The sequence below is a fragment of the Ursus maritimus genome, unplaced genomic scaffold (assembly GCF_017311325.1).
Source record: "Ursus maritimus isolate PB19 unplaced genomic scaffold, ASM1731132v1 scaffold_3, whole genome shotgun sequence".
Taxonomy (NCBI): Eukaryota; Metazoa; Chordata; class Mammalia; order Carnivora; family Ursidae; genus Ursus; species Ursus maritimus.
In genome coordinates, this window is record NW_024425563.1 from 43,784,692 (window position 1) to 43,811,630 (window position 26,939).

Below are 26,939 nucleotides of genomic sequence, written 5' to 3' on the forward strand. Positions count from 1 at the left end.
AGGAGTCAGGTTTGGTCTAATGGAAGCCTTTGGGCAACATGAAATAGGTAATAGATTAATCTGCCTCCTGTCACTTGTGGAGGGAAATACAGGAATGCTCATTTCTAAGGGCTTACACATTTTTTCATCACTCTTTCCTCCCCCGCATCTGTCTTTCTTTGCCCTCCTCCTTTCTTTCCTCTCTTTCTTCTTTCAGCCTCTTTTCCTTCTCTCAGTCCTGACACCTTGCTCACACAAGACATAAAATCTGTAATTTTTTTTAATACTTCTGTTAGTAACTGGGCCTTTAGGGATCTTCTGAGACTTGCAATATCGGTTGCCACTTCTTGATGCTTTATTATCTGCAGTCAGGACTGATTGATATAAATGGGACATCGGTGCTCTTGGTAAAGACTGGAACCATGAACAATGCTATGCCAAAGGCAATCTGGCAAGAGGCTAGACTGCATGAATGATGGAAAGCTTCGGAGTTGCTAGGCAGAGAAGCAGGGAGACTCAAACATGACTTCTTTATTGTTTTATATTAGAAACATAAATAACTTCGTTCAGTTAAAATCTAATTGGGATGGAGGGGAGCCATTCCAGTTAAAGATAATAATCTTATATCAAGCCCTTTATTTCCCCCCTTTCTAAAATTTCCATCGAAAATCCGAGAAATAAAAAAAAATGAGACAAAATATATATCTATGCAAATGTATTTCCATTGCCTTTCAAACAGTCTTACCAGGTATTTGTGAAGATCTGGAGAAGTGGGCGTGCTCATGTTCTGCTGGTGAAAAAGAGAAGATTGCTATACATTTTTAGTGGAGAGTTTAGCGATAAGCATCAAAAAGTTTAGAAATACTCTTTTCCTTTAATCCTGATATTGGACTTCTAGGGGCACCTGGGTGGCACAGCGGTTAGGCATCTGCCTTCGGCTCAGAGCGTTATGGGATTGAGCCCCACATCAGGCTCCTCCGCTATGAGCCTGCTTCTTCCTCTCCCACTCCCCCTGCTTGTGTTCCCTCTCTCGCTGGCTGTCTCTATCTCTGTCGAATAAAATAAATAAAATCTTAAAAAAAAATCCTGACATTGGACTTCTACATTTTATCCTAATAAAAAGTGCACAAAAAATACAGCCATAAAAATTTCATTCAAGTATATTTCATAATAGCAAAAATTAGAAACAACCTGAATGTTCTCCATTAATAAAGTGAGTGTATAAATTATGGTATATATTTAGTGACAAACTGTTGTTAAAATTATGCTGGAGAAAAACATTTATAACATGGGAAGAGATTTATAGCCTATTAGGTGTAAAAGCATTCTACCAAATAATTTGTATAGAGAGGGCCAAAAAGGGGCGCCTGGGTGGTGCAGTCGTTAAAGCGTCTGCCTTCAGCTCAGGGCGTGGTCCCGGCATACCGGGATCGAGTCCCACATCGGGCTCCTCTGCTGTGAGCCTGCTTCTTCCTCTCCCACTCCCCCTGCTGTGTTCCCTCTCTCGCTGGCTGTCTCTCTCTGTCAAATAAATAAATAAAATCTTTAAAAAAAAAAAAAAAGAGAGGGCCAAAAAAATCATCACTTAAAAAAATCTGTCTATGGATATATGATAAAATATTAATAGTTATTATCTCTAGGTAGAACAATTTGATGTGACTTTTATTTTCTCTTATTTTCTAATAGGTATTTTATAAATTTTCTGCACTGACCAGGTGTTCTTTCTGAAATAAAACAAAGGTTTGTAAAATTTAAGAAAGTCTAGTGGGGTACTCTACAGGGAATGCCAATGACAAGTGTGTTTATCATTTGTGAAATGCTTATTTCATTTGGAATCTTCTCTGATATTTTTTTAAAGAACATGAACTAAGGGAAACTTTATTTTTATCTCACATTTGTGATTGTGGTATAGTAAACACAAAATAAAACAAAACAAACCCGAGTTGCTTAGAAGAATGTTAGGAAAAATTTAAATAAAACCCAAGAAAAATTACTCAGTTTGTGTGGAAAATGTTCTGTGGTGGGTAAACAACTGATTTTCTGACTACTGGAAAAGAAAGGAGTAAAATATTAATGCGTGTCAGGTTATTTGTAGTTCTGACCAGAAATTCTTCTAACCAAAAGCGTGTGAATGAGGGAGAATAAATAGATTGTGGTGGCTCTGTGTTTAATTCGGGGGCAATATTCCAAATGTGGAACAGTCTAGTCCCCTTGAGAACTGGCAGTCATAATGATATGCCCATTTGTCCTTGTAAATTATGTTAGCCGGTCATCCGGGAGTGTCCAGAGAGAAAACGAAAAAAAAAAAAAAACCAGCGAAAAGTCGTTAGAGACAAAGGGAAAGAATTTTTAAAATTATTCTTCCATCATTGCAGAGGTGAAAATGAACTACATCAAAATATCTGAGACCACCTGTCATTTAACTTACGAACTCTTCGGTTAATCACTTGATTATGTCATAATACTAGAAAAGAGTGGGTGAAATGTTCTTAAAATAGAAAACTGGTCTTGGGGACAGTCAGGTGTTGTGGTTTACCGCTTTGCTTCCATGAATGCAGAGTCTTGCATGTTTTTTGCTCCTTATCTTTTTCTCTTGCTATATAATAGAAAATTTTAAGTGTGTAAAGAGGAGGAAACTGTCTTGTTTTATAATTGTTATTTCATCCCAGGTTTGCTGGATCCCTTGGCAGAGCAGGGTGGCCGCACAGCAGTGCTCCCCATACCCCATGCGATAGAACCTTCGAGCCCTGAGGGGTTTAAAAGAAAAACACAAATCTTTTTTTGTCAAATCTAGTGGGGAAATACCTTACACAATAGCCTTACCCCAGAGAGTCCGAGCAACCGTCACATCCACGGAAAAAGATCTGAGAAGACAAACACCAAACAAAGTTTCCTTAACTTTTTTTTAACCTGGATTTTCACAACATTTCCGTCCAGAAGGCTTTTTGGGAGCAACGCCTGTTAACATCCTGTGGGCCAAGTGTTTTATGGGATACAGTTTAGAAAGCACTGGTCAAGATGATTCAGACCACACAAGGCCATTTAATTATTCAGATTATTTGTCTGAAAGCGTTACCACCAACCCTGCAAGGTCAGAATTTATCAGCATGATTTTGTCATTTCATACTTTGGTCTAAAATCTGCCCTGGGTTTCCATATTTTTAAAAGCTCCCAGGAAATTAGAATTCAGTGTTGGCTTTGGGAATCATTGCACTTGAATCAATTTAGAACAATGTCAATGCAGTGACCAAACTTGCTATTCCTACAATAGTACTATTGCTATTACTTCTTCAAAATGCTTTCTTCCCTGCTTATCTCGTTATCACTGCCTGTCTAGTAGCTGCCATGGAGGCAGATATATCACAAAAATGGGAAGGAAAACATTCGGGACAGTACGTTCAACAAGATCCACTTAGCTGCTGTCATTCTTTGACAACAGTGATAGGAGCAAATCCTTACCAAGTGGATCACAAGAGCCAGTAAGAAGTCTCTAAGAATAAGGAAACTTTCTGGTAATAAAATCAAGTCGTTGGGTGATCCATCTTCCCTGGTCTTCCCCACTTTCGTCCATTCTCTGTGTGGGTCCTGCTTCCCTGCCACCCCCTCCCCTCCCGCCACGGTCCCTGTGGTCTAGGAGCAGACCTCTCCCAGCTCTCCACAGAAGCCTGAGCAGTGGCGCCCAGACACCCGCTCCTCTAGCATCTGGACATCTCAGCTCATCTTGGGGCACCCAAGCAGCCTTTTGGAGGGAGCCCCTGATAGATATTTAACATCTTTCTGCCTTGACATTCATCCCCGTGAAATGACCCCATAGCTCTGCCCCCAGGATACATAGATTTGTAACCTGTTCGAAACGACCGCCCGAAAGGCACTTTCCAAAGTAGGGGGGGGGGGTCCCGTCTCACATCTGCCCTCTATTCTTGAGATTCAGATAGGATAGAAAAATGAAAATAACAAACATTGTTGTGTTTAACTCGCCTTCTGTCCTTTTGGAATCCCTTCCCCTCTTACAGACCACATTTTGGAGTAGAAGAAACTTTCAAAAAAGTCTTCCTAACGTTTTCTTCCCTGTGTCTTCATCTGTTTGAGACAGTGCCCGTTGCTGCCCCTAGGACATCATCGTAAGTGGGCACTGCTTGCCCGCCTCCTTCCTTCCTCTCAGTTTATCTTTATTGTTCTTCTAACTTCTCTGGAAGGGGAGCAGGGCTGTTGGCTGGCAGATACACTGTTTATGCCCTGGGGAGACAGAAATAGTATACTGGACTCAGGGTTACTGCCTTTTCAAGGGGGACCAAAGGTATTATATTTTCAAATACGAAGGGAAGAAATTCAGGAAATCACTTGGAAATTATCTCATTTCCCTGCCCCTTCTCTTCCCCTGACCTCTTTTCGAAATACCTATTTTTAAGTGCTCTTTTCTCCTAAGCAGGAGGTGGAGGGTGCAGCGAACTTTGCCACTGATTGCTTTCAACTTGGGTTTCTTGGTGTTCTTTAGAAATTGAAGTCGACAAGTTCAAACCTCATAATTTTTCCATAATGCCCAAAGCAGTCTATTTTAAGACTTAATGTATTTTATAGAATTTATCTCTTCATGCCTGCCTCCCCTCCCCAGCTGTACCCTCCAGATGCATGGGCCCAGCACAGTTGCAGGTGTATATCGGGACACATGAAATACTGGTTAACTGAGCTGTTGACTCTCACCTGCATGCCTACACCTGTGGCCTCATCTGACCTCTACCGGGAGTAATTTCCCTCCTCCGGGTGCTCCAACAATATTTGGTTATAGTGCTGGCACAGGATTGCCAAAGATTATGGTGGTTTTGCATTGACCTCGCATGCCAGGTGTGAGTGCCTGGGGAGCAGGCCTGGCAGCGCATGCATCTGTGTCTCACGTGCCCTGCCTGCCTCTGTGCAGGTGCTCAGCGCAGTGTGCGTAGAAGGGCAGTCATTATCCACAGCATACTCCACATGGGCAAAGAAACTGTGGCTTCTTTACTTCCTATGTAGGATCTGATCTTCTTCATAAGCGTTCTACTCTGCTGGGTCTGGGTCTGTAATGGGATGTGTGTGTGTGTGTGTGTGTGTGTGTGTGTGTGAGAGAGAGAGAGAGAGAGAGAGCACTTGGTGAAGGTGGGAAGAGAGAAACTATAATACAATTCATGAAACTCCACCCAATCTAATAATTTAGATGGTCCTTTTAGGTAGCTCCTGTTTAAAAATACTTAAATACTTGGACTTGCAGATTTCCGTATTTCTTTCCCTATTGCTCTCCAGGACAACATGGGGCCTTGTGTTCATGCATTGCTCTCTGGCACCTCTTCTGTCTCTTGTCCTCTTGGTCACTGCAAGTCTTAGTGGTGTCTCTAGCTGAGGTCTTCCTCCCCAGCATGTTGGCCCTGCTCCGCTGTGGGGCACTGTCATCCTGTTGCGGCCTGGCAGTAACTCCGCTTGGTTCCTGTGGCCCTCAGCCATGGCAGCACTCTTGGTAATGCCACCAGTCAGCTCTGTCAGCTGTCCCCTGTCCTCATGCGGGGCACAGGGGACCTCACACCTCCCTCCTTCCCACCCAGGAGCCGAGGCAGACTTGAGTGATCTGAGCTGTGAGCTCCCTCCGTCCAGCTATCATCCAGTAGCTGCTTGGACTGTGATGTCACTGTGCCGGGTTGGTGTGAGAATGGTCTGGGGGTCACCTCAGGGGTCATGCCCTTGCTGAGTCCGCGCAAGGCTCAATACTCAGCTTCGGTGTCCCCCTGACCTGTCCAACAGCCTCCCACCTCAAGATTTTGGCTGAGCACATGACCCATGTCCTAGACTCTTCTTTCCACCACTTCCTGGGAACTTAGTGCGGTGGGAATGGCTGTTGGCCGCAGGGGATGGGGTTGGGGAGGGGGGAGATGAAAACACAACACCATCATTTTTGTTATATACCAGTGAATTCAGGTAGTAGCATTCCCTGCACAAGGGGGAAGAGAGGTTTTAGGGGAGGGAAGTCTAAAGCAGTAGGTCGCTTGGGCCACAGGTTTTAGCTTTTCAGTTCCGATCTGATGGCATCTTTGTGGAGGGAAACGTGAGAATGCAAGGGCTGGGAGAAAAGGGGAAGAAGGAATCCACACCTGGTCCACAGCAAGCGATGGTAAATAGCCCAGAGCCAAAGCACACACAGAAGTGGCTGTTCCCTGAGCCAAAAGTGTGACTCTCAATTTTAAAGAGCAGTCCCCAACTGTAGTAGAGATTCTTATGTTGTTCTTAGTTCACACGAGCACGGGACCAAACCCAGCCACTTCTCTGGTTCTACAGGGAGACCTGTGATCAGGTCTGGCTGGCCTTCCATCCTGCGGACAGAGCACGTGTCCCCTCTGTTGCTCTACCAGGTCAGGGACATCACCGAGCCCCAATTATGTGGGTTTGCAGTCCCCTGGGAGAAAAGCCGACTCCTCTCCAGAAACCCTCCATAGCGTAGGTGTGACTGCAGCCGCCGCTTCCTGGAGACTTGACAGACCTCACGTACTCTTCCAAAGTCAGGATCGAGTGTTGAATGTTCTGTGAGTCCCTCTGTGTCTCTGTTTCCTTTGACAGAGAATCACTGGATGGGACTGTTGCCTCCTCTTTCTAGTTCTGAGCCAGAGTCTGAAGCTCAACAAAGCTCTTCTGAATAGAGTTCTTCTTTTCACATTCAATAATAAAGCACATTACAACACCACAGAAGTTCAAGTGTCATTAAAAAATCTAAAATGCGACATGAGGAAGTCCTGGTGCCATTGAGGCTCACACTGCTCGTGAGGGGAGAAATCCAAAGCACTGGACAGTATTTTTAAATCGTGAAAATCACCACCGTGAACACTGAGGAGTAATTTACTTGGGGTAAGCAGAGTACTTTATCCCTGGTGATCCATCAGTATTTGCCATGATTACTACTAATTCCTTTGTAAATCAAGTCTCCTTGTAAATTCTGACAGAAAATCGCTAGCAGAGGATGAGCTGTGTTCCTAAATAGTGATGGGAGTTGGGTCCTGGATTAGCATTTACCTTGTTTAGCTACCGGCGCTGTAGCAAGCTTGTGTTTCCAGCCACAGAGGGTGGGGGGCACGATTCTAACAGAAGAGAGAGTGGAACAAATCTCAGCCCTCAAGTACAAAGTCAGGGAGGTAATGTTGGAGAGATAGATGATAATGCCTGAATAAAAAGTCTCCTCAACTCTTTTTTTTTTATTAATATTTAGCAAAAGAATGGAGAAGCTTGTGGCTTTTGACACATTCAGTTATTAGAATGTGCTAGAGCAGACAGACTGAATGATAATGCACTACAGGTCCAGATCCCTACCTGCCCCCCACCCCAAAGCTATTACAGAATGATTTACAGTTGGCAGGAAATTGAATGGTAATTATGTGGAAAACAAACTTCAAATGTTAATAATATGCAAATTGGTTTCCTGTTTGATTGGAAACGACTGTACAATACAACACAATCGCTGTGACAGGTTCTTTCACACCCCTGCCTACTTACGCTCACTCCATCAGCCTCATGCCTAGCTCGGAATTTCCTTCTTCACAGACCCTCCTCCCTGGTCAGCCTGCCTTAGTGAAATCACCCTCAAATGAAACACTTCTGAGGATGAGCTGGACAGGAAGAGCAGAAATGTAGGGAGGGAAGTCGCTTCATACCTCAGAGCTCCGCAGGGACGGTGGCCAGGAAAAGTGGAACCTGGGACCCTTTAGGAAGGTCACTGGGGTTCTTCTTCCCTCGTCTTGTTAGTGTGCCGACCATCCACTAGCATCTCAGTTTCTTCGGCTGATCCTGAGAATCTCCAGCATGAAATCACTTTGAGTCTTTCCCTGGTTCTTACTATGCTCTGAACACCACTGGCTGTAAAGCCCTTGTTGGATCCTCTCCAAGGCCATCAGACAGTTAACAGCTCACCCGTGAACATTTCTCCCTTCCTCTGCTGAAACCAAACAGAAGGATCTCGGAGGTAGATACTATACAGGTCACATCAACAAAGAGACCCCTGTAAAACCAGCCGTGTGAGGACAACGTAAGTCCAGCCTATTATCATCAATATTCCATTGAGCTGGAGGGCTGTGTCCCTTCTTCTGAATTAAACGTTCTCTTTTGAGATAGATTCAGATTATTATGAGAAATAATATGGAGATATTCCCACGTACTCTTTACCCAGTTCCCCCAGTGGAAATATCTTGTAAAACTGCAGTACAATCAGGATATTGACATGAGCACAATCTGCTTATCTTCCTTCATCCCCCATTTTAGTTGTACTTGTGTGTGCACACCTGTTTAGTTCTGTGCAACTTTTTTACGCATGTAGGTCTTTACCACAGTCAGGATCCAGGATAGTGCCATCATCACAGGCTCCCTTTCATGCTCCCGTCTCTGTCCCACTCTCCTCCCCCTCCCACTCCTGGCAACCACTAACCTGTCCTTCATTTCACAATCCTGTCATTTCAAGAACATGGTACAAATGGAATCCTCTCATATGTAACCTTTGGGATTGACTTTTTTCAGTCAGGATAATTTCCTTGAGAACAATCTCACTTTTATCAGAAATTTTGGGAAGTTATCTCATAATCCGCATGATTATGTTTCTCAGTTTAGTAGGATTATAAAGTTATTAAGCCACTTTAATATACAGTATCCCATTTGATCCTCTCAGCAGGTGGAAGAAAAGAGTTAAAAGGAGAAACAAGTATAGATGACAGGATTCCTTGTTCTAGCTGTGGCTGAGGTTCACTGGCTCTCCAGCAAACCAGCTCCCTCACCCCCCACACAGCCAGACTACATCCTCCAGCTTCTCTCTTGGAAAGATGTGGCCATGCAACTGGTTTCTGAACAATGGGAAATGACCAGCGGTGATGAATTCCAGTTCCAGCCCAGTTCATAAAACCCTCTCACATGTGTCCTTCTCTTTTCTTCTGTGGCCATCTTGGAACCTATGTCCAACTTGGTGGAGCCACAAGGTGGGACAAACAACCTCGATTGAATGCTTCCGAATCTCTTGACCTTTAGAGTTCTGAGTCACCAGAGGTATGGGGGTGGCCACTGTGGATTCGGAGAAGTGGAAGGGAGGGGACAGTGGCAGACTGTAACACTTCCTTTCCTATCATTTCCTCCCCGGGCCTGGTGGGGCTGCCTCCTGTCCTAGCCCAAGGACACGCACTGCACTGTCCTCACACAAAGCACCCTTGACTCACCTTGGGAGTGTCTCACAGTTTTCTTTGAGTTTTGTTTTTTATTTCTTGTGTGTGGATGTGTGTTTATTTTTTTATTTTTATTTTATTTCTACAATTCTTCTGGAATTAATCTTAAGGAAGGGAGCTGGGCTAACTCAGCATCTTGTTAGCCATTCTTTGTAGTTTCTTATCCATGAATTAATTTTATTTATTTCTGTTAGAAAAGAAAACCAAAAGTGGGGGGGAAAGGTGATCTTGGATTTATCTTATTAAAATAGACTATGTTTCTAGTATGGTAGAATTTCTGTGATTTTGCTGGGTGAGTGAGCTTTAGCTTCTCCGGATAATCATATCAACACAATGCAATTCAGACTGAATAAGGAACTGAATTCGAGGAAGGAAAACGAGGGAGCCATGGAGCTGGGTTGACTCTTAAGCTGTAGAGAAATGTATCTGTGTGTTGCTTCAACCTGCCTAAATCTTCCTGCAGACTTTCCTCTTACGTTTTCTAATTTTCCTTTTCTCATTACCGCCATTCAAAGACGTTTTTAGTTCTTCTCATTGCTTTGGTCTGTCGAAACAGATGTTTTCGAAGTGGCATGTTTATCCACAGAGAGAAGTGATGGCGATTTTTTGCACATGAATAGCTGCAAATGAAAAATGGCTTCTGGAACGTACCTATTGGCAGCCTGGCAGGATTTTATCTCCTTCCCCCTGCAGAGTCCCCAGCATGGCCTGTGGTGGATTCTGAATGATGCTCTGGGTTTTCTTCTTCATTCTTTGTATTTCTTTTTCCTGAAGAAAGCTGGCCAATAAAGTGGGTTGGCATCCTTCCCTCATAAGCTCTGCCCACATAGAGTCATACTTCAGAGAGGCAGTGTTTTCTTTCAGGAATAAAGATTTGCCTAGCATAATTGTGCATCTTGCACATTTTCTTTTTTTTCTTTTTTTTTGCACTACCTCCTTTTAACAGAATGTGCAAGTTGAGTGATAGTAAAAACAAGTGAGGGATAAACTGGTTTTTAAGAAATATTTCTCTAGAAGACCAAGAATGACTAGCGGGGACCTCTTTCTAAATCACTGCATTACTACAAGAACTCCGCAGGAACACAGTCAATATTGTAAACTCAAAATGAATTGAAACTTTAACCCTGGGTCAAAATACCTCCTGAAATACCCTCAAAATATAAGGCTTCTCTTGAACTGGACAACGCTTTCTCTCTAGTGTTGATAGTCAGTGAGCTGGCATGCGTGGACTCACATACTCACTCACTGTCTCACCCACACACATGCGTCCTGCAAGGAGATTTACTCTGTAGAATACAAAGTAGGGAAAGACTGAATATGCAGGTATGTTCCATGGTGACGCTTCATGAAAACAAAAGGAACTCAAATATTCATCAGAACAGCAACCAAGAGAGTATGTAGCGATGCCTTTGAGTGGGCATCCAAAGAATGGGCCCATGCTGATGGCCCAGAACGGTCACACGTAGAACAGGCTAATTCCAAAGCAGTTTATATTTAGCTGTTTTATTTATTCTTGTGGCAGCTTCCCTTTGCCTACTTATGTTGTGCTTATATTAATATAAAAGGACAGGTGCACATCCTTACACATACCGGCTGGATGTTGAGAGGAAAAGGCTGGAATAGTGAGGTGGAGGAGGGACACCGGCCCAGAATTCAAAGCTTTATAGTAAGTCTTGGTATTTGGGAGTATACGTTCTTCAGTTTTGTTCTTTTTTATTCAAAATCATTTTGGGTATATTTGGTTGCATTTCCAAATAAATTTTGGAATCAGCCTGTCAGTTTCCACCAGATGACCTGTGGAGAATTTGTTTGGGATTACACTGAGTCTATCGATGAATTTAGGCAGAATTCATATTTCTTAAATACTGAGTTTTAAACTTATGAATGTGGATTATTCTTCAATTTATTTAGGCCATTTAGATATCTCTTAATAATATCTTACAGTTTTTCTCTATAGAGTTCTTTTGTCTTTTGTAAGGTTTATTTCCGTCTACTTTTTATTTTGATGCTTTTGTAGTAGTACTGTTTTCTAATTGTTTTTTGCTGTTTATCCAGTGACCTTACTTAAATTCACCTTTTAATTATAATACTTTCTTTGCAAATTATTTTAGATATCCTGTCTGTGTATGATTTCATCTGTAGTGACAGTTTATTTTTTCCTTTCCAGTCCATATACCTTTTATTTCTTCTCTTTTCCTTCTTGAGCTGGTGAGAACTTCCCGTACAGGCTTGAAGGGAAGTAGTGGTAATACATGTCCCCATATTTGCTAGCTCAACAGGAAAGCTTACCGTATTTCAGTATTATGTATGATGATGTTTGCTGTAGCATTTTTGTTTTAAAGACCTAGTATCGGATTAAGGAAATTCACTTTTCCTCCTTCTTTGGGAAGATATTTACCCTAAATAGGTGTTTCCGCAAATACTTAATCTATTGTGACGATTATATCCTATGACTTTTTTCTTTCATTCCTATTAAAATAATGAATAATATTTATTCATTGATTTAAAATATTAAAGCAACCTTGCATTCTTGCAAAGAGTGCTTGGTGTTTGCTTTCCATTTTATTTATCTTTGGATTTAATTTGCTAAAATTTTGTTTCGGATTTTTGCATCTATGTTTATGAGAGACTGGTCTGTAATTCTTATAACATTCTCATTTGGTTTTGGAAGCAAGAGTATGAGCTGGAAAATGTTTCCTCTTTTGCTTTTCTCTGGAAGATTGTGTTATTTCCTCTTTGAATGGTTTAGATGAATTCATTGATAAAGTGATTTAGCACTGTAGTTTTCCTGGTGGTAAAATATTAAATACTGTGGATTCAGTTTCTTCAATAGATACAGAAGTCTTTATAATGTATCTTTTTTCTTATGTCAGTTTTGATAAGTTTTCATGGATTTTAAAGTTTCATCTAAATTTTTTAATGTATCTGCACAAAAGTATTTATATTTTTTAGTACTTTTTAAAATGTCTGTAGAATTTGTAGTAATATTCTCTTTTATTCTGATATTTGGTTATTTATGCTTTTTGCTTTTGTCTTGATCATTCTTATTTGACATATCCATTTCATTTAGCTTTTCAGTTATTTCAATTATTGAATATTCAGTTAAGCTTTCTCTATTTACCTAGCTTTGTCTTTATTGATTTTTTTTTTTTTAAGATTTTATTTTTTTATTTGAGAGAGGGAAAGAGCACACAAGAGGGGGGAAGGGACAGAGGAGAAGGAGAAGCAGATTCCCCACTGACCAGGGAGCCCCAGGCTTCCTGGATCCCAGGACCCTGAGATCATGACCAAAGCCAAAGGCAGACACCTAAAGGCCTGAGCTACCCAGGTACCCCAATTTTTGTTGTTGTTGTTATTATTTTGGCTTTGTTGGTTTTCTAAGCATAAGTTTGTTTTCTACTAAATGAAGTTTTGTATACTGTGTTATTTTTTGCTCTCATTTACTTTTTTTGGATTAACTTGTTCTTTTTCTGTTTCTTGAGATGGAGTAACTTATTCTTTTCCTAATTTCTTGAGATGGATAATAATCACTTATTTTTAGATTTTCTCCTTTTCTAATATAGTTCCCTCTTAGCACTGCTTTACCTGTATGCCACAAGTTTTGATGTATCATATTTTCATTAACATTTAGAATTATTTTCTCATTTAATCTTTGACCCATGGTTATTTAGAAGTTATATAGAAGAAGAAATCTAAATTTTCAATCATTTAGAGTATTTCCTTTCTTTCTTGCTTTCTTGCTTTCTTTCTTCCCTTCACTCTTTCTCTTTCTTTCTTTTTAAAGATTTTATTTGTTTATTTGAGAGAAAGCATGAGAGAGAGAGCATGGGCGAGGTGGGGGAGGGACAGAGGGAGAAGCAGATGGGGCTTGATCCCATGACCCTGAGATCATGAACTCAGCCAAAGTTAAACTCTTAACCCACTGAGCCACCCAGGCACCCCCAAACATTTAGAATATTTTAAATCACTTTTTTATTATTGATTTCAGGCTGAGTTCCACTGTTGTTAAAGAACATTATCTGATTTCAGTTATTTGAAATTTGTTGAGATTTTCACTATGATCCAGCATATGGTCAGTTTTGAAAACTGTTACATGTGCACTTGAAGAGAATATTGTACTCTGCAACTGGGTGTAGTTTTCAGTACATGTTCAATTATATCAATTTTGTTAATGATGTTATTTAAAGTCTTCTATAACCTTATTTTTTATTAATTAATAACTTATATAGAAAGGTATATAAAAATACAGATATGCACCTAGGCCCCTGTTTTTTTCCCTTAAGTGAAAGAGTAATTAGAGCCCAATAATCTATTTAAATCTATTTGAACGTCTGCCTAAGCATGTGTAATTGGGAGCCATAACAACAAAATTGTCTTTTATTTATGAGATTAGCAAAAGGGAAAAGTTACATAACGAGTCTGTTCTTGCCAGTCATCGTTTTGATGGTGTTCTTGCTTTTGGTTTGGAGTTCACTACATCAGGAAACCACATGCCTAAAACAAGTCCTTTTTCAGAAATTATTAAAAGCAATAATCCATACTACCACCAGACTCATGCAACACCTTACCACGGTGCTGTCACATAAGAGATTATATTCATACTGCACTGTTCAGGCTACAAGACAAGCCTCAGTATAACAAAAATGTATAGGATTTTCCTGCTTATTAAGTACCTGCACTCCTCTCCTCTGTGGGTCTGGTTTCTTTTTGCCTTCTTCTAAAGTTTTATCCCTTACCCCTAAGCTCCAGCTACCCGTGGAATTCCCTGAGTGGATCACAGTCTTCTGGCTGCTCCCTCAGTCCAGAGTTCGCCATTTTTTTAAATCCCATCTTGCTTGCCTGGCTGATACCTATGTGGCCTCCAGTGGCTCCAATGTCATCTCCTCAAACGAGGGCCTTGTGTTTTGTACCTTCCTCTCCTTCGTGCTTTCTTTCTTTCTTTTTTTTTTTTAAGATTTTATTTATTTATTTAACAGAGATAGAGACAGCCAGTGAGAGAGGGAACACAAGCAGGGGGAGCGGGAGAGGAAGAAGCAGGCTCACAGCAGAGCAGCCTGATGTGGGGCTCGAACCCACAACGCCAGGATCACGCCCTGAGCCGAAGGCAGACGCTTAACCGCTGTGCCACCCAGGCGCCCCTCCTTCGTGCTTTCTTAACACCCTTGTCACCTCTGTCATCATGCTCGCTGTGCCTCATGGTAGGTGCCGATTAGCCTTCATCTTCCCTAATTAAGGGAAAGCACCGCATTTTCTCTCTTTGGATTGTTCGAGCCTGTCACGGTGCCTGAACTCAGAAAGCAATGCCTGAACTCAGCAGCAAATGTTGAATGAGTGTTTCAAGCGCAGCCATCTTAATTAATTATAAAAACAAACAAATCGCCACAAAAACACTCAGATGGCGTTAAAGCATAAGTCTGAAGGTCACTTAGAGTATCGCATGTGGAGGAATTGTTTTAATTTACTTTCTATGGCGTTTAGGTAAGTGGCGGGATGGGAGTGACATGGAGGAAACAGGTGTGTGAAAAGTACACAGAGACGCCTTTGCCTTACAAATACTCGGATGTGATGAACTGAAACATTGAGATTTTTATTCAAAAGAGTTTGTAGGACTCATGATTCACTGGGACATGTACGGGAAGTGTTTTAAAAGATCCAGTTCCCTTTTACGTTCTTTCAAACTAAACAAAGCGTGTCTGAGATAACAGCCATCATTGGCCACTCTGGCATTTTAGGAGCTACTAACCATTCTCAGAGGGAATGACCTTGGGCAGAAAGGACAGATATAAGAAAACATGTTTCCTGGCTTTTTATTACAATTTATTTTTGCTCGGTAGGCTTTTCTGATGATTTCCTTGTAGTCGTGTCTAAAGCTCAATGCATGTGTATGCTTTCAAAGCATAGTATTGTAGGATTTGCAGGATCTCACTTGGGTGGGGAGTAGTGCCTAGTCCATTGTGGGGCAATTTTCTGGGTTATGAATTTGCGTCAAAAAGTTATTTCCTGGGCCGCCTGGGTGGCTCAGTCTGGTTAAGTGTCTAACTCTTGATCTCAGCTCAGTTCTCCATCTCAGGGCTGTGAGATCGAGCCCCACGTTGGGCTCCACACTAGGTGTGGAGCGTACTTAAAAAAAGAAAAAATTATTTCCTAATAAAATTAACCCCACTGGTCCTAGAAATTATCTTTGTGGGAAAAAAAGACGACGTTCTCTTTTCTACTCCAATAGCCTTTCAAATTCCAAAATACAGTGTTCAGCCTTTTCTTCCTTAGCTCCCCTCTTCTGACGCTTTTATGCATTTCACATAATGGCGTAGTCTCAAGGTAACTCAAGGTAACCCCTCTTCTGACGCTTTTATGCATTTCACGTAATGGCGTAGTCTCAAGGTAACTCAGCATCCAGGACTTGCCCTGGGCTTGAGGGCACAGAAAACTGAAGAAACACAGCATTTCATCATATGCCTTGTCGCTGAGAAGCCGTAGAAAACAGAGTTTCTGCAGGGAAATGGAGGACTCCCGTAAAGCTGCCGTGGCTCATCCACAAGGAAATTACGCACTATCCAAAAGAGAGGCGCGTTGCCAAAGTGTGAAAGCATAAGCTCTTCCTAAAATGGTATTGCACTTCTATATTGGAACTATTATCTGGCAGCCACGGTGACAGAAATGGATGGAGTGCTGGGAACTATGAACAGTCACTCAGAAGACAGACTTTATTATTGTTATTGTTGTATATTTCCCTTTTCCCTCCAACTTTCTCCCTCCCTCCCTTCCTTTAGGTGCCCGAACCAAAATTACTTATGAATAGTATTAAATAGCTGGTTACGGGGTGCAACTTACCATGGGATCTGTCCTTGGGTTTTAGGTGAAATGAACCCACATGCAAAAATATCCAGACAGATTTCACGAGGAGCCCAAAAGAAGGCATCTGAGCTTGCCTGCCTGAGCTAGTGTTCCCCAAGGTTAACAAACATACTTGATAACATGGCTCTGAGATACTTTAGAACATGGCTGTTTTCAGACAACCCTTCTTAAGATGGATTCAGATCTAGGGAAAACCTGTACTGTGATGGAAAATAGGAAGGATGCCCCCTATTCCCAGAAACTTCAGGAAGTTTTTTTAAATTTTCGAGTCTAGCTGGTGGCAGTGGTGAAAGCGCTAATTTGAAACCCTCCCATCCGTGAAGCAACAATGTCACCAAGAGGTAGGTAGTAGGTAGGGAAGGACAGGGCATCGTGTTCCAGGAGGGATAAAGAGGAGAGGGTGGGTGACTGAGGGACCAATGGAGGAACACCCACCTGAACGCGGTCTTCAAGCTCAACAATACTTAAAAATAAGGACATCTGGAATCTTCTAGGGCTTGTGTGGCAGCCGCAGAAGGCATAAAGCCACAGATATGGCCGGCAGCTATATAGACAGGGACAGGTATGGATTGTATCTGATAGGGGCCAGTCCAAATAGGAGCTGGGTATCTAAAAAGTCGGTCACCATTTACTTTTTTTTTTTTTTCCTAAGTTCATGTAGGCTTTCTATTGCCATGATTTTTTCTTTTTTAATTTCTTTTCCTGTCTCAGTATATTTGCTTTTTATTACCTTATGATTTCAGCTTTTACCTTTGTTTCACAGATCCATGTTTTCCTGAATTTTATGGAACACAAAGTAGATGTTCCCTAAAATTTACTTCTGTTGCCATTAGTACATTTTATTTTCAAAAGTGAGTCCTTTCTCTGCATTTTGAGTGCTGTATTCTCTGTGTTCATTAATGCTGGATCTTTTTGCTGATATATATTTCTTTTCTGTTTAGCTGTTCTTGAATAAAGAGAGGTGACTGTCAGCTGGGTGTTCTCCATAAACACAGTGGGTGTGTTCTGGGTTTTCTTTATGTCTTCCAGCGTATTGATAGAATCTTTTGCTCATCTCGTAAACCAGAGAAATGGGAGTAGATATGAATTTTTAGTATGTCTTATGCATCCTGACGGTACTGTATTCTGTATTATTTCTTTTCTGGATTTGTTGAAGCCCCTTGGTATGGCTTCTGTTTGCAACTTTCTGTCAGGGCAGACCTTCACACTGGCTACATAAGTGTGGTTGTGCCCGGTGTCTGTCTGCTACTAGTGGTGACTACATCAGGATGGAGCCCTACGTTGTTGATTTTCTGCTACTTGTGGCACTGAGCCTGGGACTTTCCAGGGTTTTCGGTGCTGTGATCTGAACTGTTGAGTGGGATTCCAGGTGATGCTTTCCCTGGGCGCCTTACTCCTGCTTTGGCCTAGGGCCCTGCTGCCTGATCCCAGGATGATATGAAGCTCTTCTCGACTTGACTGCTCTGATATTGTGCTTTCCCAGGAGTGGGAATCGTTACTAATCATGGATTCAAAGTGATACTCCGTGTGATGTTCTTGATCATCTCAATTGTTTCTGACTGATTATAATTGGCTTTTAGTTCATGAAAGTGACATAGGAAGCCCTTCTCCTGGGAATAGGAGCTTCTCTTAGGCAAAGAAGTATCAGTCATTTTCATATTTAACTTGACCTTACATAATTAGCATTATATTTCATCTGCCACTTTTAAAAAAGCTTTAGAAACTACTTGTCTATTTTGTAAAGACGGGCTTTGTTAAATCTAGGTCACAAATCCACAATCCATTTAATGGGAGACCCAGGAATCTACTCCCACCCTTGAAAGATCACTGTTCTAGAATATGCCTTCAAGTTATTTGTTTCTGTTTTTTGGAAAATCATATTAATGATGAAATTTTGAACTTGTCTACACCTGAGAATATATTTGTTGGCAATTCCGCTAAATATAGCTATAGGCGTAGATGTCTTAAATTACACCACATTATTCTCAAAAAATGGTATAACTGTTAAATGGCTTCCTGGTATTGGACATGGTAGAATTCTATGGCCAACTTACATTTCTGTTACTTTGTAAGTCATGTATTTTATTTTCTAAGATTTGCAAGTTCTTTATTCTTGAAATAAAAAATTTCAACAGCATATGTTCGATGTTTTTATGTATTTTTTTTTCTGGTTGTATCTAATCCCTTTTCATCTGCTTATAAAGATTTTTCTTCAGTCTAGGAAAACTTACTTGATTAAAGCTGCTTGAGTTTGTTTATTTCTTATGAAGCCCTATTATAGGTGGACAGGATCATCTGGTTCTTATTTCTGTTAGTCTTATATTTTGCCTAGTCACTTTTTACTTTTTGTCGTTTTCCTCTTAGGTTTTGAGAATTGACATGGGTCCTATTAGAGAGTCATGTCAATTCCCGGTAGAATCTTCAAGCCCTAAATGAAGGGAGAAAATTTTAAAAATTCTTAAATTTACCCTCATTTCACTTTGCCAGTTGAGAGTCCAGACGGGTTGGGGGTAGTTGGGCCCCTGGAGGTGAGTCAAAATTAGAGGCAAACTTAGCCAGGAATGTGTTTTTGCTAAAGAGCTTCCAATCCTTATTTGGAATAGCTCTCAGGGCTCACAGCTACAATCTCCCCATTCTTTGGCAGACTGGCCATCCACTCTGTGTGAGTGACTGCTAAGCCCTTCCATGCCAACTCCCTGTCCTGCTGACCCCGAAACCCAGAACACTTCCTAATGCTGCTAGTGGGAGCCACAGGGCGGATCCTCACCTCCAGGCCCATAGAGGCCTCTGCTGGTTTCCTCGGTCTATTTCCCTGTTACATGTTGGAGATTCACAAGTCAGTAGTGACCACCCTCAATCTAATTTCTTCTGTATTTTACGTCGTTGAAATTCCTGGGAACTTCCTTTATATGGCTGATCCTACTGTTTAAGGTTGATCCAGAGTTTTTCCTCCATCTTTATTGTTGACCACTTTCATGCAGATCTGGAGGGGAGTAGTTTACACCTTGCCAGGAAGTGAACTATTTTCTCTTATGATGACAAATTGTGAGGATATTTTGAAGTCAGGAAAGTGGAAACAGCCTTGGGAGATGGAGACTTGATACTAATCTTAAGTATATTGCTGGAATGTTTCCCATCTGGTTGCCTGTGATGATCAAGGTCACTGAATAACAACAATGACAATAATGGTAACAATTGCCTTTATGAAAACAACCAGGAAAGGGGAGATGTTGGTCAAAGTGTATAGACTTTTAGTTTTAAGATGAATAAGTTCTGGGGATCTGATGTGTTTTGGTGATTATAGCATGGTGATTATAGTTAGCAAGTGATACAATACTTGAAACTTGCTAAGAGTAAATCTTAAGTGTTCTCGCCATGAAAAAAGTTATAATTGTATGAGATGATGGATGTGTTAACTAACCTTATTGTGGTAATCATTTTGCAATATATATGTGTATCAAATCACCGTGTTGTACGCCTTACACAATGTGATATGTTAATTATATTAAATAAAGCTAGAAAAAAACCCATATGGTTGATGTGATTATATTAATATCAATTTGATTTAATCTTTACATCAACTTAGAAAATTTGGTGGTTGGATCTCTGTCTTCTAGCTGACACTCAGAGAAGTTAAATATCTTGCCTGGTATTACACAGCTAATATGTTGTGATGTGGGGCTCAAAGCCAAGGTTGTCCTCAAAGTTTCTGTTCTTTTCTTTGCTGGCTGTCAAACAGCCTGAGGAGTTGTCTAGCCTCCACATCTCTGGTATTTACAATGTTCTCAGTTACTGGACTTTGATCATCTGTTGTCATTTATTGCTCTCATATATACTAACTCCTTCTCTGTAGGGATAATGTTGATATAAATAAGAGAGCATGTTTTATCATTTCTCTTACACTGTCTGGAACGCTTGACTAGCAGGGGGGAAGATCTTGTCTTCAGTACTTTGGTTTATCATCTAGCCCCCCCCCTCTTTTTTTCCCTTAAAGCTGGGGTATTTATCTGCCCCTAGAGGAATTCCTCCTGTCCAGGAAAATAGTTTATCTTCATGTATTCCTTATGTAGCCCTCTGTGGGTATCTTGGAGCTCTGAATCTTCTCACCTGTCTTGCAACACCCATTGACAATGAGGTGCTCATGAAGGCTCACGAGGCTGGTCGCTGCTGAACAAACACAATATAATCTTCAACGTAGCAGAATCTCAAGTGGTATTTGGTGATCTTGGTGCTGCTCATGCTTTACTATACCTAATTAGAACAAAAAAATTGAAATTAGAGAAGCAGCAAAATCATTGCTAATTTAGGGAATTCCTAGAAAGATCAAAGACATCTAGGAAATCTTGAGGGTGGTCAGTGCCTGGTGGATGAGAACATGCTTGTTCTTGCTCCACAATGGCAAACATGCATGTCTTTCTTTTATAACTTGCTCCTTTGAGAAATACTGGTCAGCTCCATCATTAGATTTGTATTTTCCTTCCAGGGAAATTGGAATAAATAAAAATATTCTACGGCTCTAAAATGTGTCGCTGTACTTGTAGGATTATTCTTCGTTTCCTCTATTCTAATTTACTTGTGTCTTTTTTCCCCCTAGGTTACGGTCTTTGGTCAAACAATTAGAGAGAGGCGAGGCTTCGGTGGTCGATCTTAAGAAGAATTTGGAATATGCAGCCACAGTGCTTGAATCTGTGTACATTGATGAAACCAGGTAAGCAAAACATGACAAGAGGTTAGTGCACGGAGGGTCAGTTTTCTGTTATGTGGCTTTTCTGAAATGTCCCCCTTGGCCTGTAATGGGGCGGCGCTCAAATGACGGGTGGTGGAGCTTTCGTTTCCGCAAAACAAAATTTGGACCTCTCCTAGCCTCTGGGCCTCCTCATCTGAGAAAGGAGCTAACTGAACTTTTCTCACACGGCCATTATGATAATGAAGTGAGATAATGTAAGAGGAGAAAAAGCGATTTTTAAAAACATGGTAAGATGTCTTATCAAGTATAGAGTGCCACTGAATTACTTGCGCACTGTTAGCCTCAGCCTAAAAATCATGTTCATGTGTTAATTCACATTGTCTGCAAGTGAAGGCTCCTGAAGTCACAGTAAAGCATTTACCCTCTTAAGGACCCAGGATTCCTCCTGCGATCTTGTATGTTACCGATTTTCTTAATAGACTCTTCACACCTGAATCACCCAAAGGTTTTAAAGCACTTCCCGTCACCAAATGCATTTGAAAGTAGCAAAAGAGCTTTTCTTTCGAAAAATGTTGACGTGGTGAATTTGAAAGGCTTTTCTTGTCTTTCCTAATTCAGACAGGCTCGTCTATCAGACTTAATTTCTCTATGCCAGATTCCAGTGTCCTGGATTTCCCAGTAATCTAAGAAGTATGCATGTGGTTTTAGTTTTTGGTGACATGCTTGGTTCCTAATTTAAGGAAATTTGATATCATAGTTTTTTCCAAATGTTACCTTTTCTCACCTGCCTGCCGCTTGATGTGTCTAAAGGAAACAACAAAACAACAACCTTTTTTTAAAAAAACCTCTTTTTATTGACATCTGTTTACACTGCTTATTTTTAGTGGGCTTAATATAAGTATAAAATACATTTTATTGTAACTTATTATTACTTATGTTCTCTTCTGGTGGTTTGACCTATGAACAAGTTTGAAAAATCAGCTACGCATATCTTACAGATGACTTACATCACTGAGCTCAAATAAAGAACTGCATGATTTTGGAAATTTTGCTTGAATTTAGAATTTACACTTCTGTAATGTTCTATCAAACTAGAAGGAATATCAGTTGGCATCATTTTGGTTTATTACTTCAGAGGACTGGATTGATGTGATTTGGGTAATATTTTACAAAGTGTTTCTTTTTCTTTTTTAAATTTTTAATTTTTAAAAATATTTTTATTTTATTTTATCTTAAATTTATTTTTATTAAAGATTTATTTTATTTATTTATAACTGATGTATATAACCTTGTGTAACTTTAAGTTGTACGATGTATTGATTTATATGTTTATATATTGTAATATGATTACCGCCAGAGCATTAACTAACACCTCTAGAATGCCACAGAATCATCATTATTTTTTTGTGCTGGGAACAATTAAGATCTAGTCTCTTAGCAACTTTGAAGTTTGTAATGCAGTATTGTTGTCTATAGCAAAGTCTTTGAATGTTCTTTTTTTTTTTTTAAACACAAAATAACGCCACATGGTCCATCTATGAAAACCTCCCTGTGAATGCATTTTTCAATGGAAGATTTAGATCCCATTCAGAGTCCACAAACCTAGGAATAACGATACTGGTTGCTCCTTAGTGGAGTCGGTCTGAGACCCACAGCCTGAGATGGAGCATGTTTGACTTTCTCTGATTTCTTTGTTTCTTTGTGCAGTCTGGTAGAGAGAACCATCCTGAAACATCACAGTGAGCTTTTACAAGCCTTACCAAAAAGCTGCTGTATTTTTGTGGCCATTTTTATTTGAGTTCTTTGTACCTGTGTGTGCAGGTGGGGTGGGAAGAAGGAGCAGCTGAAGAGGCAGCTCACAGAATGGGAGAAGATATTTGCAAATGACACTACAGATAAAAGACTGGTATCCAAGATCTACAAAGAACTTCTCAAATTCAATACATGAGAAGCAAATAATCAAATCAAAAAATGGGCAGAAGATATGAACAGACACTTTTCCAATGAAGACATACAAATGGCTAACAGACACATGAAAAAATGTTCAACATCATTAGCCATCAGGGAAATTCAAATCAAAACCACATTGAGATACCACCTTACACCAATTAGAATGGCAAAAATTGACAAGGCAGGAAACAACAAATGTTGGAGAGGATGTGGAGAAAGGGGATCCCTCTTACACTGTTGGTGGGAGTGCAAGTTGGTACAGCCACTTTGGAAATCAGTGTGGAGGTCCCTTAAAAAGTTAAAAATTGAGCTATCGTATGATCCAGCAATTACACTACTGGGTATTTACCCCAAAGATACAGATGTAGTGAAGAGAAGGGCCATATGCACCCCAATGTTCATAGCAGCATTGTCCACAATAGCTAAACTGTGGAAGGAGCCGAGATGCCCTTCAACAGATGACTGGATTAAGAAGATATGGTCCCTATATACAATGGAATATTACTCAGCCATCAGAAAGAACGATTACCCAACATTTGCAGCAACATGGACGGGACTGGAGGAGATTATGCTAAGTGAAAGAAGTCAAGCAGAGAAAGACAATTATCATATGGTTTCACTCATTTATGGAACATAAGAAATAGCAGGGAGATAGGTAGGAGAAGGAAGGGAAAAATGAAAGGGGAGTAAATAGAGGGGGAGATAAACCACGAAAGAGTATAGACTCCGGGAAACAAACTGAGGGTTTTAGAGGGGAGTGGAGTGGGGAGATGGGCTAGCCCAGTGATGGGTATTAAGGAGGGCACGTATTGCATGGTGCACTGGGTATTATATGCAAATAATGAATCATGGAACGCTACATCAACAACTAAGGATGTACTGTATGGTGACTATCATAACATAATAAAAATTATTAAAAAAAAAAAAAAAGAACAGAGAGCTCTAACTTCAGATTTAATCTCAGTGTCCCGGTTGTGTTTCTTGTGTTCAGGCGACTCCTGGATACAGAGGATGAACTCAGTGACATTCAGTCAGATGCAGTGCCTTCTGAGGTCCGAGACTGGCTGGCCTCCACCTTCACGAGGCAGATGGGGATGATGCTCAGAAGGAGCGAGGAGAAGCCACGGTTCAAGAGCATCGTCCATGCAGTGCAGGCTGGGATATTTGTGGAGAGGTAAAGCTGGCTGTCATTCAGGGACCAAAGCAGCTAAGGGACACCAGTTTCCAGGAACTGGAAGCTTTGCTGTGATGTAATTTTTTTTTTTTTAAGATTTTATTTATTTATTCGACAGAGATAGAGACAGCCAACGAGAGAGGGAACACAAGCAGGGGGAGTGGGAGAGGAAGAAGCAGGCTCCTAGCGGAGGAGCCTGATGTGGGGCTCGATCCCATAACACCGGGATCACGCCCTGAGCCGAAGGCAGACGCTTAACCTCTGTGCCACCCAGGCGCCCCTGCTGTGATGTAATTTTTGTATCTTTAGAAACACCCCCTCTTGAAGGAGAGATTGGCAAAACATATTGATTTAATCTTTGTAGCATCATTAGGACAAGACTTTGCCATTGCTCAGAATTCTTTATGTTAACTAGAAAAGATTTGGTTTAAGTTAGTTTCCCATTTTTATAAAAGGACATCATCTAACCCATCATCCTTTGATATACGTGGATGATGTCTGCATTTGGAACAGAGCAGGGATGCCTTGAGGTTGTTGACCCATGGGGGGAACAGTTCATTTTAAAGCTTTAAGCTCCCAATAATGTTTTCCAATTTTGTTAGCCATTTTGCTCTTTAAATTAAATTGCCCCTTCCCCAGAAATAGATTCCAGAAATTGATTTATTCTTCCTACAATCCTTATTGCACAGATCAATTTGTTCTTCCTTATAATCCTTATGGCACATTTACAGGTCTTCGAAATGACACATTCAGTTCAAAGTTCACCTGGGACATTTTCCTTCTTGTTTTTGACAGTTCTTAAGAACAAGCTCTTCCAAATGGGTTGCCTATAGGAGTTTCTCATTCAGGTTAAAGTACTACTTTGCAAACTATCTATGCCGTACTATAATTCACTTCTGGCAGAAGAAGTGACCCATTTTAATAATTGAATTTCCGATTTGGGGCCCATCGATTATTTTTGTTTGTTTGTTTCCAATGATTGATGTATTTGGGATTGATTTAATTTTTCTTGAATTTAACCCTTTCTTAGGCCACTTGAATGACTATGAAAAAAGTTATAAAAAACTTATGTTTCTTGGTTCACCCAATGATACGACTTCTCATATTTGTCAGTACTTAGTGTAAGTCTGTGGCCTGCTAATTCTTCTTCATAAGAAATAATACTGCATTTTCCCCCCTCTGACTTTGCCAGAATGTATAGACGAACATCAAACATGGTTGGACTGAGCTACCCACCAGCTGTTATTGAAGCATTAAAGGTAATACCAAAGAAAAGGTCTGACAGTGTACATGGTATCTTATAAAAAGTACAGTTACATTTGTTGTTAGAAAATAAGAGACTTTCATTTATGGTTCACTTAGAGGTTTCCCAGTCATTCCTGACTGACTTCTTTCATTATGTTTTACTTATCTGTTCTTACAGTATCATGATCTTTTGGCCTTTGACCTGCTAATTTTTTTAAATCAAACTGTGTGGGTCTCATTTCTTTCTACATCACCATCAGGGGGATCTTTGGTGGGATCATAGTTGTATCATTATCTGGTTATCTACTCTAAGTCCATTTTGTAGATGAAGAAACCGAGACTTAGTGAGATTTTTAGAAAGATACAGTTAGTTAATTACAGCCAGAAGAAGTAAGGTGTGATACCAGAGTTCCAATCACATAGTAAGCACTCAGTAACATTTTACTGCCTGAATGTGTGTCCCCAGAACCTGTGTATCCTACTGTTTACCCAAGACTCTCATGGAGCCCGAAAGTTCCATGGGAAGTTACACACGTGTATGAGTTTCAATGAGCTAAATCTTGCAGAATTACTCCCAATCAGGCAAGCTCTTAGAATTGTATAGAATATTCCCTAAGAGCCTCAAAGTGGATGTACTCCTCTGAGGTATGTGTCAGTTCAGATCCACTGGTTTGAGGCTGTCCTGGGTGTGTTGAAGCTGATTTGGCTTCTGGATTTGAGGGCGGGCCTGTGCTAAGGGCCAGGGTCACTCAGCCAGTTGACATTGCATGGTGTCTATATGCAATCATGTCATCCGTTTGCCCAGGGACATCCTAGCATACTGATTATTTTGTGCGTGTGTGTGTGTGTGTGTGTGTGTGTGTGTTTTAAGATTGATTGATTATTTTAGAGAAAGAGAGAGAGCATAAGCGGGAGGGACAGAGGGAGAGGGAGAGAGAACCTCAAACTGCTGAGCATGGAGCCTGACGTGGGGCTCCATCCCATGACCCTGAGATCATGACTTGAGCCAAAACCAAGAGCAGGACACTTAACCAACTTCGTGACCCAGGCACCCCATTCAGCTATTGTTGTCTGTCTCTGAAACCTGAAACATGATATTCTCAGACGATAACTTAAGCTACTTGCTCATGAAATCAGAGATGGGAGTGCTTCATGATGAACTTAATGTCAAGAAAGACTTTTAGGGCTATTTTGTTTTTATATTTCAGTCTTCCTCTTGCCTCAAAGACATTCACCAATTGAATTTGTGAGACCCTATGTTCAGATTCTCAGTTGTCCATTTTCTGTCTCTTAACTCATCCTAAGAACAGGAAAGATGCTCAGGAAGGACACACGTTTCCTCTCGCTCCTCTTCGGCCCCCCCACCAGGGCCCAGTGCACCAGTGTCATTTGCAGCCACATTTCCTATGTAATCAGTGAAATCACTGCATGAGATCTGATGTTTCATAACACCCACTAGAAAGCTGCATTGATTTTCATAACTGAACCCGAAACATTCAATGAAAAGTCTTAGGGACATTAAAAGAATCCTTTATTTTTAATTTCTTCTCTTACCATGAACATAAATACAGGTGTTTATACTAGTATTAAGAAATTTATAAAAAATATTTCCTCTAGATTGGAACATCTTCTCTATGTAAAATAACTAAAGAAAATGTGGAGCAACCTGGAATGTGCATTTAGTGTTATTTCATGCTTAGGGAGAAGTCATTCTCAGATGCACACATGTTGTCTTTCTGGGGGGAAAGGAAGCTAGATGATTCAGACCAAGAATAAGTGCTAACTCTCCAAACCGCTACCCTTCTGCACAAGTATCGCTGATCATGTGCGTAAGGCCAGA

General features: G+C 40.7%; 1 protein-coding gene across 4 annotated transcripts in view; it reads left to right on the forward strand.

The window, feature by feature from the left end:
- The window catches only part of PDE1C (phosphodiesterase 1C), a 302,251-nt gene that overhangs the window by 175,959 nt on the left and 99,353 nt on the right, over positions 1 to 26,939 (forward strand). For all 4 annotated transcript variants that reach the window (XM_040644120.1, XM_008686465.2, XM_008686463.2 and 1 more), the window contains 3 exons: positions 20,638 to 20,751; positions 23,672 to 23,854; positions 25,047 to 25,113. In XM_040644120.1, the coding sequence (XP_040500054.1) occupies positions 20,638 to 20,751; positions 23,672 to 23,854; positions 25,047 to 25,113 (364 nt within the window). The remainder of the gene's footprint in view (positions 1 to 20,637; positions 20,752 to 23,671; positions 23,855 to 25,046; positions 25,114 to 26,939) is intronic.